This window comes from Callithrix jacchus, chromosome X (genome assembly GCF_049354715.1).
Source record: "Callithrix jacchus isolate 240 chromosome X, calJac240_pri, whole genome shotgun sequence".
Taxonomy (NCBI): Eukaryota; Metazoa; Chordata; class Mammalia; order Primates; family Cebidae; genus Callithrix; species Callithrix jacchus.
In genome coordinates, this window is record NC_133524.1 from 13,960,438 (window position 1) to 13,979,340 (window position 18,903).

Here is an 18,903-nt window from a genome sequence, read left to right on the forward strand (position 1 = left end):
AAGTTTTTAATGTAAAATGCCCATGCAGAATATATTCTTTAAAGGAAAACCAATTGAAAACAAATAATATCAGTGTTTGCAGAGTAGACATAGTAAATGGTATATACTGTAGTACAAATATATTTTAGTAGCTACCCAAAATGTCCGTTTAATAATATTTTAAGTACATTTTAATGATGGTTGTAAGGACAGTAAAAATTTAGTTTATTTACATTTTTTAAAAATGAATACTTTACAAAAAATTATAATTGAATGACCCAGGAACTCAGTCATGTATTCATTGGTTCATCAGATACTTAAGTGTCATCTGTAAGGTGTTAAACATTTCTGTTAGGCATATCATCTTTGATGCGAAGTACTTAGAAGTTAATTACATGATAAAGGCATTTTTTCCTTTTTACCTGGATATGTTTATAGTAATTTATTCAACAGTGTAAGAAAGAGCTTTAATTTTTCTTATTAGCATAGTTATAATCTTATTTAATCTGAAGGATGTTTCTTAATCTCATTCAGAAACATATTCTAATTTATTTAAACACTGTTATAAAAATATGTCTAATTAGTAACCTTTTTTTCTTAAGGTATTTACTATGCAGGATCTATTACAACTCATTAAAATCAACCCTACTTCCAGTCTCTACAAATCACTGGTAAGATTGCTTAGTTTCTGTAATCTACTTTGCTTTGTTAATTATAACTGAATAGCTGAATAAAGGTAAAATACTTTCTTTTAACAGGTTTCAGGATCTGATAAGGACAACCAAAAAGGTAGGAGCTGTCATCTTTGTAGAGAACAGCAACATTTTTCTATGTACTTTTTCCTCTGAAAGAATGAAACTAATTTTTAGGGAGAAGAGTAAGAAATTTAATAATTATTTGATTTCTGCAGGTCATTTCCACCATATTTTCATTTTCGTAATAACTTTTAGATGTTCAGATAAAACTGCGGACAGTGTCAAAGGCCTTACAGACAGGCTGAAAAATACTGTTAGTAAAAATACCCACTGTTGGGAACATTTCCGCAGGGGGGGAAAAAAAAAACCTCAAAAAACTAATAACTTCTAGGCCAAGTTCTTTGCATACTAGGTATCCCTGTCAAGTACAATTGATAGAGTATTAGATGTATTAATATTTCCTTAAGCAATGAGAGGTGTGTTCAGTAATGTGTTATATATCTTTTGTTCTTAAATGTTTATACAGACCTGATAAATTGCCTTGATTTTGGCCTTGATAATAACCTTTCATAGAGTCCATAACTACTCTGGGTTTCAGACCATTGATTAGACTGGATGATAGTCTTTGTAGCATGAACTCAAGCTGGTAATTTGACTTTGATGCATGGTTGTTCTTTAGGTCTTTTAAAATAATCTGTTAGTAATGGTCCTTTTGTTTTGGTACACCCTTGGATTTTGTCTGTTGCCTGCAGTGCTATCCCCACAAGGACATTCATTCATTCTCCCATTCATTCATCAGTTTATTCAGAACTTAACAATCATTTGAATACTTACTTACTGCCAGCCATTAAGTCTGTGACTTAATCGCCAAGCCTCTTGGTAGTAATGTTAGCAGAGGATAAATAAATTGGAACACAAGATATTCTGGGCTGCCTGCAAACTAGACCATCCCTACTGAAGTTCGGTATGGTAAATGATCCTATGTTCTGTACTCTTAAGTACTGTCCAGTGTAACTCTGTGATTATGGAAATGTCTGTATGCTATTTAATGTGGTAGCTGCTAGCCTCATATGGCTATTGAGCACTTGAAATGTGGCTAGTATGACTGAATAACTGAATTTTTAATTTGCATTTAAGTAGCTACACATGCATAGTGACTACCATATTAGACAGCATAATTCTAAGGTATATAGCTAGTATCTTTTGCTTAACTGGTACTTCAGAAGGTAATTTATGGCTTGAAGGGATATTAAGAAATCTATGGGCCAGGCAGGGTGGCTCATGCTTGTAATCCCAACACTTTGGGAGGCTGAAGTGGGATGATCATTTGAGATCAGGGGTTTGAGACCAACCTGGCCAACATGGTGAAACTAAAATACAAAAATTAGTCGGGCCTGGTAGCTAGCACCTGTAACCCCAGCTACTTGGGAGGCTGAGGCAGGAGAATTGCTTGAACTGGGGAGGTGAAGGTTGCTGTGAGCTGAGATCACACCACTGCACTCCAGCCTTGGTGACAGAACTAGACTCCATCACCCCCCCCCCCGCCAAAAAAATCTATGTACTTATTATAGATCCGTTATCTTTAAAAATAGTTTTGCTACCTTTACACGGTCTCTTTAAATGCATCTGGTTCAAAAGTTAAAATTCTTATCTGCAATTGGCAAAAGAATAGACACATACATCAATAGGGGCAGAATTAGAAAGTCCAGAAATACATCCACACAAAAAAAGTCAATTGTTTTTTCTTTCTTTTTTTTTTACAAAGATGCAAAGGCAATTCAATAGAGGAAAGATAGTCATTTTAGCAAATGGTGCTGGAACAACTGGATATTCATATGCACAAAAATGAACCTAGACACAGATCTTGTACCTTACACAAAAACTAACTCAAAATGAACCATAGACCTGAATGTAAAATGCAAAACTATAAAACTTCCAAATGAAAACGGGAAAAAGTCTATGCAATCTTGGGTTTCATGATGAGATATAACACTGGGAGCAAGATATGTGAAAGAAAAAAGTAGACCAGTTAGACTTTAGTAAAATTAAAAACACCTCTATGAAAGACACTGTTTTGTTTTGTTTTGAGTTGGAGCTTCACTGTGCCACCTGACCTGGAGTGCAGTGACGTGATCTCGGCTCACTGCAGCCTCCGCCTCCTGGATTTAAGCAGTTCTCCTGTCTCAGCCTCCCAAGTATCTGGGACTACAGGTGCCCGCCACCACACCCAGCTAATTTTTTTGTGAGTTTTTAATAGAGATGGGATTTCACCATGTTGGCCAAGCTGGTCTCAAACTCCTGACCTCTGGTGATCCGCCCACCTTAGCCTCCCAAAGTCTTGGGATTTACAGGTGTAAGCCACTGTGCTCCGTGGAAAAATACTGTAAAGAGAATGAGGCCGGGCGCGGTGGCTCAAGCCTGTAATCCCAGCACTTTGGGAGGCCGAGACGGGTGGATCACGAGGTCAACAGATCGAGACCATCCTGGTCAACATGGTGAAACCCCGTCTCTATTAAAAATACAAAAAATTAGCTGGGCATGGTGGCGCGTGCCTGTAATCCCAGCTACTTGGGAGGCTGAGGCAGGAGAATTGCCTGAACCCAGGAGGCAGAGGTTGCGGTGAGCCGAGATCGCGCCATTGCACTCCAGCCTGGGTAACAAGAGTGAAACTCCGTCTCAAAAAAAAAAAAAAGAGAGAATGAAGAGAGGCAATGTCAAAACCGATAGAGCTTTATATTATCAAGAGTGAACCTGAGTTCTTGTAATGTAGGATTTGCAGTGAAAAAAAAAAAAAAAAAAGCGAACCTTAATGTTTGCAAATTTAGGTCAGGTAATCCCAGGATGGAATGCAGACTGTGACAAAACAATCTAACTCCAATCCCTTCACTAAAGGGGCTGGGGGTGGGGGAAAAGGTGCTGAGCTAATGTTTTTAGTTCCAAGAAGCTAACAATTTCTTAAATTTATGCTTGTGGTTTAAAACATTTCAAACTATTTGAAATGATCTAAAGTGAAAACAAAGTAGCAGTTTCTGCCCATGTTCTTTAACCTCGCTTTCCACTGATAACTAAAATTAATAGTTTCTTGTTTATCCTTCTAGAATTCTTTGAGTTTAAAACTCTGTGTATTTCTAAAACACATAATCAAGTGGGATTATTTATAGCTACTGTATGCAATTTGCTTTTTTAAATCCACCCCAATATATCTTTCTGTAGTAGGATAGACTATTTTTAAAGAATGTATTTAACCCCCTATTGATGGAGATTTGTTTGTTTCATTGCTTTTTGCTGTTAGAGGTAACCATTGTGCAGTGTGCACCCTTTGTGCCCTTGTGAAAGTATAGCTGTGTAAATTCATAGACATGAAATGACTAGATTAAAAGGCACATGCAGTTTAAATATATATAAGCACTGACAAATTTCATTCCCAAGTGAATGAGCATAGTTATATATCCACTCCTTTGTCAACACTTAGCATTATAAAAGTTTTAATCTTAGCAGTGTTCTAGGGAAAATAATGGTTTCTTTGTTATAATTTCCATTTATGATCTTATTTATGTTTATTCGGTATCTAAAAATTTTGTTCATCTTTGACTTTTTTTCTGCAAATGTTTTTTGCCCGTTTTTCTGTTTTTTTTAAACTGATTTGTAAGAGTTCTTTGATGTTATGAAAATGTCATCACTTTAGTCTTGGTTATGCTTCTATAGTATTGCAACTATTTTTCCCACTGTATTTTTTTATTTTATGCCATATGTACAATTTTTATGTAGTTAGATTAATATTTCTCCTTATTCCTTCCAGGTTTTGTATCATGCTTGGAAAGGCCTTTCCTCAGATTTATTCTTAAAAGATATGACTGGGCACAGTGGCTCATGCTTGTGATTCCAGCCCTTTTGTAGGCCCAGGCAGGAGGATTACTTGAGGCCATGAATTTGAGACTAGCCTAGGCAACATAGCAAGACCCTGTCTCTACAAAAAATAGTCCCAGCTACTTGGGAGGCTGAAGTGGGAGGATTGCTTGAGCCCAAGAGGTGGAGGCTGCAGTGTGCCATGATTACACTACTGCACTCCAGCTTGGGTGACAGAGCAAGACTCTGTCTCTTAAAAAAAGGAAATAAATATAATGTAAAAAATGATATTGTCATAAAACTAAGATTGTATAAACAGTGAGCAGTGGTTGAAAGTTCTGAAACAAATGTATGCATTATGTTTTTTAGGTTTTCTTATGCATTTTTTAAAAGAACTGGCAGAGTATCATCAAGCTAAAGAGGGCTGTAATATGGAAACTCAGACAAGTTCGATATTTAGCAGAGATTCTCTGGGTAATTATAGCCTTCTTTCTTAATTTCAGTTCCGTTTTCATTTTGAATGAAAAAAATTACCTGATTTACCATACTGTGTGACTGCTTCTTGAACTGGAGAGATGCAGCCTGTAGGCAACAAGGGAATTCATTTCTTCTGGAATCATCTTGGGGGACCAGGAAGCGCTCTCCAGTGTTGTTTTCTAGCCTCATGAATGCCAGGGCTACATTGGCCAAATTATGCAGGGATTCAAAGGGCCATATTCTTCCTTGTTTGTTGAGTTTGACCCCTCTTAATTGGGAGGTGGTTCTTCATGTCTTGTCTAACTCCACAGCCACCAAGTTAGAAGATTATAGACTATTTGCTTTGCAAAGAACTAGAGAAGTCACTGGCTTGTCACTTCATTTTATAGTTGAGGAAACTGAGGTCCTCAGAGGAAGAGCAACTTGGAAACAGTCTGCATCAGAACTAATAGTGGAGTCCAATTTCTCCCATCTGTGATCTAGAGATTTTTGTGCTATACAGCTGGTCTACAAATACCATCCTGTCGGTCAGTTTTGTGCTCAGTAGAGATGGGAAACAGCTGTTTAAAATGATGTGCTTACAGGATTTCTCCCTTCCTTAAATAGTAACAGTAACTTGTAAGAAATTAGTAATTTGTTAAATGTATTATAATGACTATGCCTTTAATTAATTGTAGGTTTAATTCCATTAGAAACATATTACTTGCTAATTATCAAGCAGTGCTGTTCAGTAGTGTGAGCCACACACATAATTTAAAATTTTCTAGTAGCCACATTGAAAAAAGTAAAAAGAAATAGATGAAATTTGTTTTAGTAATATTTTTAACCCAATACATTCAAAATATTATTTCAACATGTATTCTGTATAAAAAATAATAATGAGGGCCCTGCCTGCCGCACCTCTCCTTCTATATCTCCAGCCAAAGCCGCAGGCCTGGCCCGGATCCCGGCACCATGAGCTTCGGCTCGGAGCACTATCTGTGCTGCTCCTCCTCCTACCGCAAGGTGTTCGGGGACGGCTCCCGCCTGTCCGCGCACCTCTCCGGGGCCGGCGGTGCGGGCGGCTTCCGTTCACAGTCCCTGTCCCTGTCCAGCAGCAATGTGGCTTCCTCGACCGCCTGCTCCTTGGCCTTGTAGCTCGGCCTCGGCCTGGCCTATCGCCGGCATCCGATGGGCTGGACCTGAGCCAGGCGGCGGCGTGCACCAACTAGTACAAGATCATCCGCACCAACGAGAAGGACCAGCTGCAGGGACTCAGCGACCGCTTTGCGGTGTTCTTCGAGAAGGTGCATCAGCTGGAGACGCAGAACCACGCCTGGAGGCCGAGCTGGCTGCGCTGTGGCAGCGCCACGCTGAGCGGTTGCGCGTCGGCGAGCTCTTCCAGCGCGAGCTGCGAGACCTGGGCGCGCAGCTGGAGGAGGCGACCTCGGCACACATGCAGGCCCTGCTGGAGCGCGACGGGCTGGCCGAGGAGGTGCAGCAGCTGTGGGCGCACTGTAAGGAGGAGAGCCGTGGTCCTGAAGGTGCCGAGCACGCCCTGAAGGCGCAGCAGTGCGATGTGGACGGCGCCATGCTGGCCCGCCTGGACCTGGAGAAGGTGGAGTTGCTGCTGGACGAGCTGGCTTTCGTGCGCCAGGTGCGCGACGAGGAGGTAGCCGAGCTGCTGGCCACGCAGCAGGCGTCATCACAGGCCGCGGCCGAGGTGGACATGGCTTTGGCTAAACCAGACCTGAGCTCGGCGCTGAGGGAGATCCGTGCCTAACATGAGTCCCTGGCTGCTAAGAACCTGCAGTCCGCGGAGGAATGGTACAAGTCCAAGTTCGCCAACCTGAACGAGCAGGCGGCGTGCAGCACCGAGGCCATCCGAGCCAGCCGCGAGGAGATCCACGAGTACCGGCGCCAGCTGCAGGCGCGCACCATCGAGACCGAGGGCCTGTGCGGGGCCAGCGAGTCCTTGGAGAGGCAGATCCTGGAACTGGAGGAGCGGCACAATGCCGAGGTGGCTGGCTACCAGGATAGCATTGGGCAGCTAGAGAATGATCTGAGGAACACCAAGAGTGAGATGGCACGCCACCTTCGGCAATACCAGGACTTGCTCAATGTCAAAATGGCTCTTGACATTGAGATAGCAGCTTACAGGAAACTGCTGGAAGGCGAAGAGACACGTTTTAGCACCAGTGGGTTAAGCATTTCGGGACTGCATCCACTTCCCAATCCAAGTTATCTGCTCCCATCTAGAATCCTCAGTTCAACCTCCAAAGTCTCATCCACTGGGCTATCACTTAAGAAAGAGGAAGAGGAGGAGGAGGCATCTAAGGTAGCCTCTAAGAAAACCTCCCAGATAGGGGAAAGTTTTGAAGACATATTAGAGGAGACAGTAATATCTACTAAGAAAACTGAGAAATCAAATATAGAAGAAACTACCATTTTGAGCCAAAAAATATAATTCCATTGCTTTGAAAGAGTTAATGCTTAAGAGGGAATGATATGCATTTGACCTGTTAAACAGCCTGTTCCTGAAACGGAGCACCTACCACACCACTATGAAATGTCTTCAAGGCTTCAGTCTCATATTTAGTATTGAATACTTACATTCTTTAATAAGAAAACCACCCCTTAGATTGAAGTGAACTACAGTCCTGGAGCGATCACAGATGAGTTATCTAAGAATACAGCTTTCAGACCTTCAGCTCGCGCTTCACAGTGATTGATGATTCAGGTGCAGAGGAAGTACAATCTAAGGTGCTAAATCTGTGACCATCGTCATTTGCTGTGAACTGAAATCATTCACTCCACCCAGCCATTATCCAGCTAAATGATCTTACTCTAGATACCTAAAACATAAGATCAGTGCCAAAGATAAACTAATGGTCCACACCCAGTTCCACTCTGATAGAACTGTTTCCCAAATAATAGGTGTTTGTTTAATGGACACTTTCCACCTCCCTCAATTCCATATATCCTTTTCTTCCATGCAGGAAAAAAAAAAATAGTCTACTGTAGTATTCTTCCCTTTTAAACACATTTTGGTTCTTCTCAAAATAACTTACCCTGTTGGCTCTCTTTGCTCAGTGGCTAAAATTAGATGCATGTTGACCATGTCTATGATTCGTGTAATGACTCATCCCTGCCCATTTCATATTCTTTCAATTCTGTAGGTTAAAAAAAAATGGCAGTGATGAATTTTAAGGGTTTTCCCCAACAAATAAAATAATGAAAAGAATCCCTAGACTTTAGGCTTTCAGCTTACACAAATCCATTTAATTAGGAGAAAAAAACTATTAAGGATGTAGTTTTTCACCTTTACTTTAGAAGCTCAGTAAATAGTTATCCAAACTGTGATTAAGCTGAACTTACATTTACTAGTATAAGCTAGAAGAAGTGAGTGTTTCTATGAGTGGAAAAAGCCAAGGTGTCATTTATGTGTCAGTTCATTTGTGGTGATATAGAATTAGCTTTTTCATGCCCTTACCCTTAGAATCCACTCATTGCCTTTCCCACTAGTCTAGGTCCTAAAGAGGCCTTGCTTTCACTCTCGTATGCCTTTTACGAGTACTAAGTATAGGATATTTTGTCACCAGAACACAATGCTATTGCCCCAAAGTAAAAGAAACCACTTCTGGTCGATCAATACCACCAACAAATATAAAAAAGGAAATCTTTCTCTTTTCTAAAAGACTTCCCCAACATTTATCCCATGGCTGCACAGTTGGTAGGGTCCTGCTGGAGAGGAAGAGACACTCAGACCAGAGGAGGGGTGTGCATGCGCCTACTGGCTTGCTAGAAGTAGATTCTGGACAGTCAGCACTTCGTCTGCCCAACTGTGTAGCATCTGCGTTGCCCAGTCTTTCACTTGTGCCAAGGCTGATGCAGGGTTTGTTCTCTGTCCAGCAGTCACTTCTGCCAGAGCTAAGTAGTTGCCCCGTCTTTCTTCCATGTCTCCTTTAAGAGCTCTGGTGATAAGGACATGATGCTTTTACTGAACTTTCTTATCCGAGCACATGCTTCAAATAGTTCAAGGAACTTGAAAGATACTTTTCTCTTCCTTACCTTTACCCCATCCCTATCTTTACTCCTCACCCTTACTGTAAGACATTAGTAAAATAAGAAATTAAAAGTCACATGAATCACACCAAAAAAAAAAATAATGAGATATTTCACATTTATCTTTTGCACTAAGTCTTTGAAATCTCGTGTGTGTTTTACATTTAAAGCACACCTCAGTTCAGTTTGGTCACATTTCAAGTGTTAGTGGCCCATGGGGCTAGAGTCCTATATTGGACAGCATTGCACAGAGCAACTTCGGGCAGAAAAGTAGATGGAAAAACATGTTAAAGACATGCCTACCAGAGATAAACACTATCAATGTTTTAATTCACTTCTGCCAGCCTTTTTCCCCTGTGCATACTTTTCTGGTGGGTGTTATACATGGTTGAGATTGTACTCTAGGTTCAGATTTGCACTCTGCTGTGTAGTTGGTTTGAGGACCACTGGACTTACAGAAGAAATAGTATACCTCACTTTAGTCCTGGTTGTGCTGTTATATAGTCACTTATTAAGCTACATCAGCATTTGTTCTTTATCTGTAAAAGGGAGGTGTTGAAGTATATGATCTTTGATTCTTTTTAAGTTATTTTGAATGTGCAAGTCAGCTTTAACCAAAGTTTAATAAAGAGCGCTCTGCCTTAACACTTAGAGAGTACGAAGAGACTCCAGTACTTTCTGACTTAAACTGTACTCTTGGCTTTCTTTTTCCTCCAATATTTTATCATGAACATTTTCAAACCTACAGAAAAGTTGAAACAATTTTAGTTAACACTAAAGGTGGTGCAGCTACTCTACCCACCACTAGATTCCACTGTTACATTTGTAGTATACTTGCTTCCTCATTTTTATCTGTCCATCCATTCATCCGTCTTATTTTTTTTGTATTTCAAAGTAAGTCGCAGACATCCCTATGCTTTCCCCTAAGTATACTCTTTACTTTTGAACCAGAGGTCTGGCATCTTACGCACCTGACCATGTTTCTATGTCCTAATTTGATGCTTTGTTTTTTAATAGCTGAGAAGCTTCAGCTTATTGATGATCAGTTTGCAGATGCTTACCCTCAGCGTGTCAAGTTTGAGTCTTTAGAAATAAAGCTAAATGAATACAAGAGAGAAATAGAAGAGCAACTGCGGGCAGAAATGTGTCAAAAGGTAAGCTTTATCTTGTTACTGTTAACAACAGTGACGTTTTTGCTTGTTTTCTAAATTCTTAATCTTAGGTATATGGGAAAATATTTAAATAGAGAAAGGGATACTATACTGTTGTACATTTTTTTTTTGTTTCTGATGACATTTGTTTATGCATTTTGAGTAAATTCTACAAATACAGTGCATGAGATAAAACTAAAGATGAAATAAATATATTTGGACAGAGCATTAATGTTAAACCTAGATATATAGAGAGAATTTGTTCCTGTTTTTATCATATAATAGTTGGTATTTTTAATTTTTTGTGATCAATTTGCAGTTGAAGATTTTTAAAGATACCGAGATAGCAAAAATTAAAATGGAAGCGAAAAAAAAGTATGAGAAGGAATTAGCCATGTTCCAGAATGATTTTGAGAAAGCTTGTCAAGCAAAATCTGAAGCTCTCATTCTTCGGGAAAAGAGTACCCTCGAGAGAATTCAGAAGCACCAAGAGGTGGTATTTATAAATATTTCACTGAGTGCTTATGTCCTGCAGCTATTAGTAGGTTGGCTCCAGATCCAGGAATAAGATGGTACAGTTGACAGAACGAGGACCCAGAAGAGCAGCAGGGACTGTGGCCAAGAGTGCAAATAGAAGGATGGGCCTTGAAAAGGACACACACATTTGCTTCCTCTGAGACTGGTGGAAAGGCAGGAACTGTGGAGGTGAACAAGTTGGGATGATGAGAAACATACCCTAAATAAGTTCCATCTTCTCAGGCAGATTAGAAGGTTAGGTCACAGGTTTTAAGAGCAGCTTGGAGGTGCAGAGTAGCTCCTGTGGGTAAGGGAAGAACAGGTCTTTAAAGCAGAGAGGACTGATCACATGTACTGAGGGCTCAACTGTAGTTGGGGGAACCTGGAATTGAGAGAGACCAAACCATGTGCTTGTAGGTGAGTTTTCTGTTCTAGCTCTGAGGAGGATTTTTAAGTATCTCTTTCTGCCTTTTTCAGTGAGGGTGGAGAGATGGAGATGCTTGGGGAGTGGAACTTTGCAGAGCCTAATTTATTTGACTTGAGAAATGCAGCCTATTTAAAAGATTCTGGGGCTCTCTTGGATAGTGAAGGGAAGCAGAGGAGAGGGCAGGTGGCTGCTAACCTAGGGGGAAAGGGAGGGTCAAGTGTCAGTCTCAGTGATCAAGGACTAGATCTGGAGAGACTGGTAGGGAGAAGAATAAGGATGGTCCAAGAGTACAGAATTGCAGGATGAGGTTTCAGGTGGAGACTGGAAACCAACTGCAGTGTGCTGCCATTGGAAGGAGCCATGGAAATGAGCAAGGGTAAAGGTCCCTGGGGTAAAGGTGTCCCAGGGCGACAAGGGTCATCCACAAGGCCATCTTGTCACCCTGGAAAGTAACTAGATAGGAGATGGAGAGGGTGAGGAGTGGCAGGAAGTTTGTGTCGGCAAGTGAATCCACTCCTTTAAGAAATCATGTTCCTTTCCCAAGGGTATGTCTTAGACCAAACTAGATTTACAGCGCTATTTCCTACATACATCCATAACTGCTGTCAGATGTTGAAAGTAGGAATGCTTCCCCCTAGTGTCCACTCTTGCTTTGGGCTTCTGAATAAGACCTAGTTGTTTAATGCTAAGGGCACCCCCTCTAAAATTTTATATAGCGTTCCTGGGAATTGGGCTTGCTTCAGCTATAAAAATTAATGTTGGAAGCACATGTCTTTGAGATGATTGAATTATGTTTAGACTAATAGTTTCATCTTCAAGATAGGTGACTGACTAGATCGCTATTTAGCTCTAATTATCTGAAGGCTTTGAAGATTGTCATCCTCATAAAAAGCACCATATCTTTATTCCTTCACCTGGACTGTCCATCCCTTTCTCTCCCTGATAAAACCATACCGTCCTTCAAGACCCAGCTGGGATGTCACCCCGGTGACGCCTTCCATGACTCCCACTGAGTGATTCATATAGGCCTCGTTCCTGCATGTAGTTTTTATGTACTCTTTATGTACTTCAGTTACAAAATCATCACATCTTAGTGTGATTGTTTGTCACTCCCTGACTAAATTGTGAGGTCTTTAGAGTTGAGGACTGTATCTGTCTACCTCTTTATATCTAGTTCCCCGTATGCTGCTTGACATGTGATAGGTAGTTAGTAAATTCTTGCTTTGTGAACACAAATGGAAGGATGGCCCATTCTTTTAGGAGTTCATGAGTTCATATGAGCTTGCTAAATCTGAGTCAGAATGCCCATGAACTGAAACATTTAGACAGCACCACTACTAAAAACCATGGGAATTCTAGTCTTTTGGAGTTTTATTGCTGAATGTACATTGTGTTTAATTTTTCTTCCTGAGGAATTTGCCAAAATTTAGGGAAGGGCACCAGATGTGGTGGTTCATGCCTGTAGTCCCCAGCACTTTCGGAGGCCAAGGTAGGTATATTGCTTGAGCCCAGAAGTTCGAGAGCAGCCTGGAAACACCCCATTTCTATAAAAATACAAAAAAATTACCCGGACTTGGTGGCATGTGCCTGTAGTGCCTGGAGCTACTTGGTAGGCTGAGGTGGGAGGATCCCTTGAGCCTGGGAGGCGGAGATTGCAGGCAGCCAAAATCATCCCACTGCACTCGAGGCTGTGCAACAGAGTGAGACCCTGTCTCAAAAAATTTTTTTTTTTTTTTTTTTTTTTTTGCATAAAAGGGACTGAGAGATGTTAAAGAACTAAATAGCATAAATTCCACATGGAATGTTAGGACTATAGGGTAATGTAGTTTAGCAGTCATTGGGAGAGTAAGTTTTTATGCAACTAGAATAGTCAAAAAGCGTACCTTGAGTTGAAATCTGTTGAAGGTGAAATTGTTCTTCTCAATGTCTATACTTTGCTTTTTGGAATTTAGGAAGCAGTATATTCATTCAAATCTATTTTGCTTTCATTAGCTTGCTTGCTAAAAATTAATGCTTTTTTATACAGATTGAAACAAAAGAAATTTATGCTCAAAGGCAACTTTTACTAAAAGATATGGATTTGCTAAGAGGAAGAGAAGCAGAGCTGAAGCAAAGAGTTGAAGCTTTTGAATTGTAAGTAATACATGTTCATTTTGGATATTCAGAATGATAAGATTGAAAAGAATTACTAAATATATGTCTAAATATTCAAATGTTCATTGCCAAGTAGAGTTCTTGTTTGTACCATTAGAAGGTACAAATTAAGAGAAGCAAACACTACTAGGGTTTTGCCTTTGAAATATTAAACATTAAGATGAAAAGCAGAATGAGATGCTATCATCAGGCTGCAGTAAGACCAGACAGATCTGGAGAAGTGGTTAATACTTGAACAGATCGTATGTTTTGCACTTATGCTCAGTCCCTCAGATCTGATAGTTTTGTATGTGTATATATAGTAACTAAATTCCATATATCCAGGCCTGCAGCTTCTACCAGCTGTGTGCTCAGAAAAGGAAGTATGGTGGTCCGACTTGACTTTTATTGGGTGAAACTATTTCTTTGTGTTACTCTAAGTGCTCACAAACGTTTCATCCTTCAAATCTTACCTGGGATTGACAGCAAGCTAACCTGTCTGTAATTTGTGCAGTAAGCCTTCTTTTCCCTTGAGAATGTGCTATTAATCGATATCCATAGATATTCCAAGAATCTTAGTCCATTAAAGAATTTGTCTCCATCTTCATTAATTTTTTTCTCACTTCTATAGGCTTGATTTGTTTGATTTCAACTCTACCTTACTCTCTTTTTGGCAATAATGAAAAGGTAAATTGATCAAAAGAGAGAAATAGGCAGAAAATCTAGGCAGAGAGAGTTCATCATTCCTTTACCTCCACTTTCTCTACTCCTATTCCTCCTTCTCAGCATATAAACCAAATAAATGTAGTTTACCTCTCCGTGGCTTTCCAGATTATCAGCAGAGGGAGCTGATACCTGGAGCCTTTACCTGTTCTTAGACTAGTCAGCATTTTGTAGCACTTCTCAGGATGGCTGGATCTCACCACCTGTGAACTCACCTCCCTGGCTTGGGAGTTGGTGCTATGGTCGATTCAAAGTCTCACTATGAAGACCATTCTATTCTACAGTATTTGGAAGCCCTGATTGATCCATCTGTCTTTTGTCTTCTCTTTTGGTACTTTTTTCAATATTCAATCAGTAGAGTTTTTTTGTTTTGTTTTGTTTTGTTTTTAAGACACAGAGTCTCCATATATTGCTCAGGCTGGTCTCAAACTCTTGGGCTCAAAAGATCCTCCTGTCTCAGCCTTCTGAAAAGCTGGGATTATAGGTGCAGGCCACCAAACTTGGCTAAAGCTGATAGATTATTAAATGACAAAAACAGGGCCGGGCACAGTGGCTCACGCCTGTAATCCCAGCACTTTGGGAGGCTGAGGTGGGTGGATCACAGGGTCAAGAGGTCGAGACCATCCTGGACAATATGGTGAAACCCCGTCTCTACTAAAAAAAAAAAAAAAAAATGACAAAAACAAATATTCTACCTTGAATATGTATGGACTAATTAATTAAATCCCACAGTTAGAAGCAGCTTGATTCAAGCACATAAGCACATTTACTTGTTACTTTGTAACTAATAACATTATTCTTTCATCTCTGGATTGATTCTGGCCACTTATCACCTGTAACCATTGTTTAAGTGTTATATTCTGTGAGAAACCACTTTCCTCTTGAGATTCTCCCACTCCTCTCAGCCCTATGCCACAGTCAGTTCTGCTAGTTTCGATATACGGTAACTAGGTCAGTTCATAAAATACTCTGAGGAGGTCTGGCTCTTTCCTTCTGCTTCCTAGTAGTGATAATCATGTGGCATTTTTAGTCTGTTGAACTAAACGTGGGATTTTTCTCTTGAATTTGTTAGCTCAGCTATGGTAGTTTATTTACTTTTTATATTTTTGCTAACTTCAGGCACCAGAAGCTCCAGGAAGAAAAACATAAAAGCGTGACTGAGGCACTTAGGAGACGGGAGCAGAATATAAAGAGTTTTGAAGAGACCTATGATCAAAAGCTGAAGAATGAACTTCTAAAGTAATTGTTTAGCGTTTTTAAATAAGCAATATGTTTAAATTAAGTTGGTAGAAACATAACAAAAACTGACCAAGTAGTCTGTGACTTAGGCAAGCTTTAGTGTTTGGGGAAAAAAAACCATTTTTATCGATGTAAGTAATCCTTTCCTGCATTTGAGTTAGGATAATTTTTAAAAGATAAGGGCTGGGCGTGGTGGCTCATGCCTGTAATCCCAGCACATTGGGAGACCGAGGCGGGCGAATTATCTGAAGTTGGGAGTTCGAGACCAGCCTGGCCAATGTGGTGAAACCCTGTATCTGCTAAAAATACAAAAATTACCTGTATGTGGTGGTGGGCACTTGTAATTCCAGCTACTGGGGAGGCTGAGGCAGGAGAATTGCTTGAATCTGGGAGGAGGAGGTTGCAGTGAGCTGAAATCATGCCACTGCACTCCAGCCTGGGTGACAGAATGAGACTCCATCTCAGGAAAAAAAAAAAAAACAAAAAAAAACACCACAGGAAACACATCCTCTGCTTTTCTTATGGCTTCTCTAACATTTATTGAGGACTATGATTTGCTTTAATTTTGAGGACGCCTTTGACTTGCTCAGCTTGCATAATTGATAAGCTGTAAAATTGGAATTATAACCACTTTTATCTTTTCCTCTACCTCATACACCCAAAGACATGGGAGTATCTAACGATATGTAAATTATACTTAGTGGTCATAGTATTTGTGAGTGAACATGTGTCTTGTATTTCTTCAAGACTGAGCAAAGCCAGAATCAAAAGAAAAGAGCCCAAATTAACTACGTGAGGCAAAAAGTGATAGAAGGAGAGGAAAACAGGACAACTGTGATTACTTTGACTTTTCTATAGTCTGAGCTTTGTGTATCAGTGAGTAATGTCTCAATGCTAAGACGTTAAGCCCGTGTGGTAACATTTCTCTTCAGTATGTGGGAAAGCACCTGACACATAAAACATGCTCAGTTAATATTTTTCGTAAATGTCTCACGAGGAAACGATTCAACTCAGGTGCTCTGGGCATTTCTTATTTGGCCTCTTGCCTTCCTTATAGTTTGTCATTGATATTTCAGTACATAATATTGCAGACATTTATTGGGGTTATTCTTTAAACAAATTCTATTTTTCAAAACAGCAGCTTTTTAATCTTGATTTTGAAATGATGTATTTTACCCACATCTATGTCCGTTGTATACTAAAATAGCTAAAATAGAAGCATCTGTAGTTGCTAAAGTTTTAGGAATAAATGAATTAAAGTATGTGTGTTAGTTTTACATAGTTATGGAGCCAGTGAACTATTTGGTATCATTTTGACAGCTTCCACAGGCTGCATGATGTCTGTCTGGCTTTGGGAATCCTCATATGACTTTGGCAAGTGTCAGACTTTGGAGGCTCTTCACCACAGGAGTGCTTCTTTTTCCTTTTGGAACCAAAAGGGCAGCTGGCAACAGCTGGGAAAGAGAAGAGAAACTGAATATGTGCCTTTTGGTATTACTAATCCAGATATAACGCTCTTGGCAGTTGGCTCTCTCAGCACTGCACTTAGTCCCTGAGCACAAAAGTTCTTACCTTGGTTGGGGGTGGGCAGATGGTACAGGTGGATTGGGAGTGACTGTCTGATTATCATTTGGGATTGAGTCTGTTGTGTGCTGTGTAAATTTACCCCTTTGCGTTTTATGTCAGTTGAGACCAACTGAAAAATGATTGCTTTCAGTAACCTTATGATAACATGACACTTCGTTCTGTGTGATTGAGTTTTGGGACCCAGTTTATAGGATTGAGGAAGGATCGTACTGGATATTTTATGTTCAGAAGTCATATCCCTGGCTTTAGTACTGAGGACTTTGAAGTTTACACATTGTCGTGTTCGGCGCCCTCAGGTGCTCCTGTGCCATAGATAAGCTCCTGCACTAATAACGGTCTTCCCAGAAAAATGACTGAAGAGCTCATATTCATTTAGTCATTCTGATTCTCAGGTATCAACTTGAACTGAAGGACAACTACATCATTAGAACTAATCAACTGATTGAAGTTGAAAGGAAGAATAAAGGTGATTTGGGGGGGGAATAAGCTGTATTTTTCCGTTCCGCTGTAGGTTATTAGCTTCCCAAGTTGGGTCTGTTCTATAGTCTAAAAAATACAGCTTATACTTCATTGTTCCTACAAAATTACACGTTTTTTTGTAATTTTAATTTTATAAATTAAAAAAAAATCATTGTCCTCACTGCCTTTTGCGAAACCTTCGTTTTTAATATTTTGTTTATTCATGAAGGCCAGTGATTTATCATGGATATTTTATCCAACTTTATTTCACATATTTTGATAAATCTGCAGTTGTCAGGAATGTAGCTCATTGCCATCAAGTACATATTACTCCTAACTATGAGATACTTTATTTTTCACTTATGGAAAATTTTAACTTCTCTGTCCCCTGTGACCTAGTTTCTTAATTCTTTTGCTTCTAATATATGTTTATGTTTTATAATATTTTTACATGATGTATACCTTCTGAACTCTTACATACATTGGCCTGAGACTATGGAAGTTGAAAATTTTTCAATCTTCAGATTTTTTATATTTCAGCGTATTTCTAGGAAATTGCTGTAACAAGAAATTGAAGTTTTGGTGGAAATTTCAAATAGATTCTTGGGAGTAAACCAGGGCTGGGTACTTGATGCTGACCAGATACCCGATGTGTGGCTCTACTGTCTTTTTTTTTTTTTTTTTTAAGACAGAATCTTGCTCTTTCTCCCAGGCTGGAGTACAGTGACGCAATCTCAGCTCACTGCAACCTCCACCTCCTGGGTTCCTCCGCCTCCTGGGTTCAAGTGAGCTAGCCTCACAACTAGCTGGGACTACAGGTGCACACCACCATGCGCAACTAATTTTTGTATTTTTAGTAGAGACAGAGTTTCACCATGTTGGCCAGGCCAGTGTTGAACTCCTGACCTTAGGAGATCCTCCTGCCTTGGCCTCCCAAAGTGCTGGGATTACGGGTGTGAGCCACCGTGCCCAGCTCCTTTTTACTACTATCTTGTGGAGACTAGTGCTTCTTTTTTTTTGAGACACTTTTTTGCTCCTGTTACCCAGGCTGGAGTGCAATGGCGTGATCTCGGCTCACCGCAACCTCCACCTCCTGTGTTCAGGCAATTCTCCTGCCTCAGCCTCCCGAGTAGCTGGGATTACAGGCACGTGCCACCATGCCCAGCTAATTTTTTGTATTTTTAGTAGAGATGGGGTTTCACCATGTTGACCAGGATGGTCTTGATCTCTTGACCTCTTGATCCACCTACCTCGGCCTCCCAAAGTGCTGGGATTACAGGCATGAGCCACCGCGCCCAGCCACTAATATTACTTTTATGGATTAGTACCATTATGTATGTAACAAATTATGTTTTGATGATATATCTACATAAACTTGTGTTAGATGAAATGAAAACTACAAAATAGTAACTACAATATAGTAACAGAGATCTTTCTCTTCAAGGAAGTGAAGAGCTTTAGGTATTAGGGCCTATGCTCTGAGCAGATGGCATAACTCTGGTTAGCACGTGTAGCAACTGGAATTTCACCACATACGTGACAGTTATAGCTTCACACAAACCTGTTGGGTAACAGGGTTTATTTCTTACTTGCCCATGAAAGTTTTGACCCTTTACATCTGCTATTT

General features: G+C 40.2%; 1 protein-coding gene and 1 pseudogene across 11 annotated transcripts in view; both read left to right on the forward strand.

Moving 5' to 3' along the window:
• OFD1 (OFD1 centriole and centriolar satellite protein) overlaps positions 1 to 18,903 on the forward strand; it is a 36,669-nt gene that overhangs the window by 3,595 nt on the left and 14,171 nt on the right. For 7 of the 11 annotated variants that reach the window (XR_013531816.1, XR_013531817.1, XR_013531819.1 and 4 more), the window contains exons 4-11: positions 582 to 650; positions 738 to 768; positions 4,890 to 4,994; positions 10,059 to 10,195; positions 10,512 to 10,685; positions 13,162 to 13,268; positions 15,111 to 15,230; positions 17,210 to 17,283. Coding sequence is in view for 8 of the 11 variants with exons in the window: in XM_054250986.2 (XP_054106961.2) it covers positions 582 to 650; positions 738 to 768; positions 4,890 to 4,994; positions 10,059 to 10,195; positions 10,512 to 10,685; positions 13,162 to 13,268; positions 15,111 to 15,230; positions 17,210 to 17,283 (817 nt within the window). In the remaining 3 variants the exon portion in view is untranslated. The remainder of the gene's footprint in view (positions 1 to 581; positions 651 to 737; positions 769 to 4,889; positions 4,995 to 10,058; positions 10,196 to 10,511; positions 10,686 to 13,161; positions 13,269 to 15,110; positions 15,231 to 17,209; positions 17,284 to 18,903) is intronic. The other 4 variants (XM_054250988.2, XM_078364263.1, XM_078364262.1 and 1 more) reach the window with 1 other exon arrangement.
• On the forward strand, positions 5,827 to 7,564 carry LOC100401863 (alpha-internexin pseudogene; annotated as a pseudogene).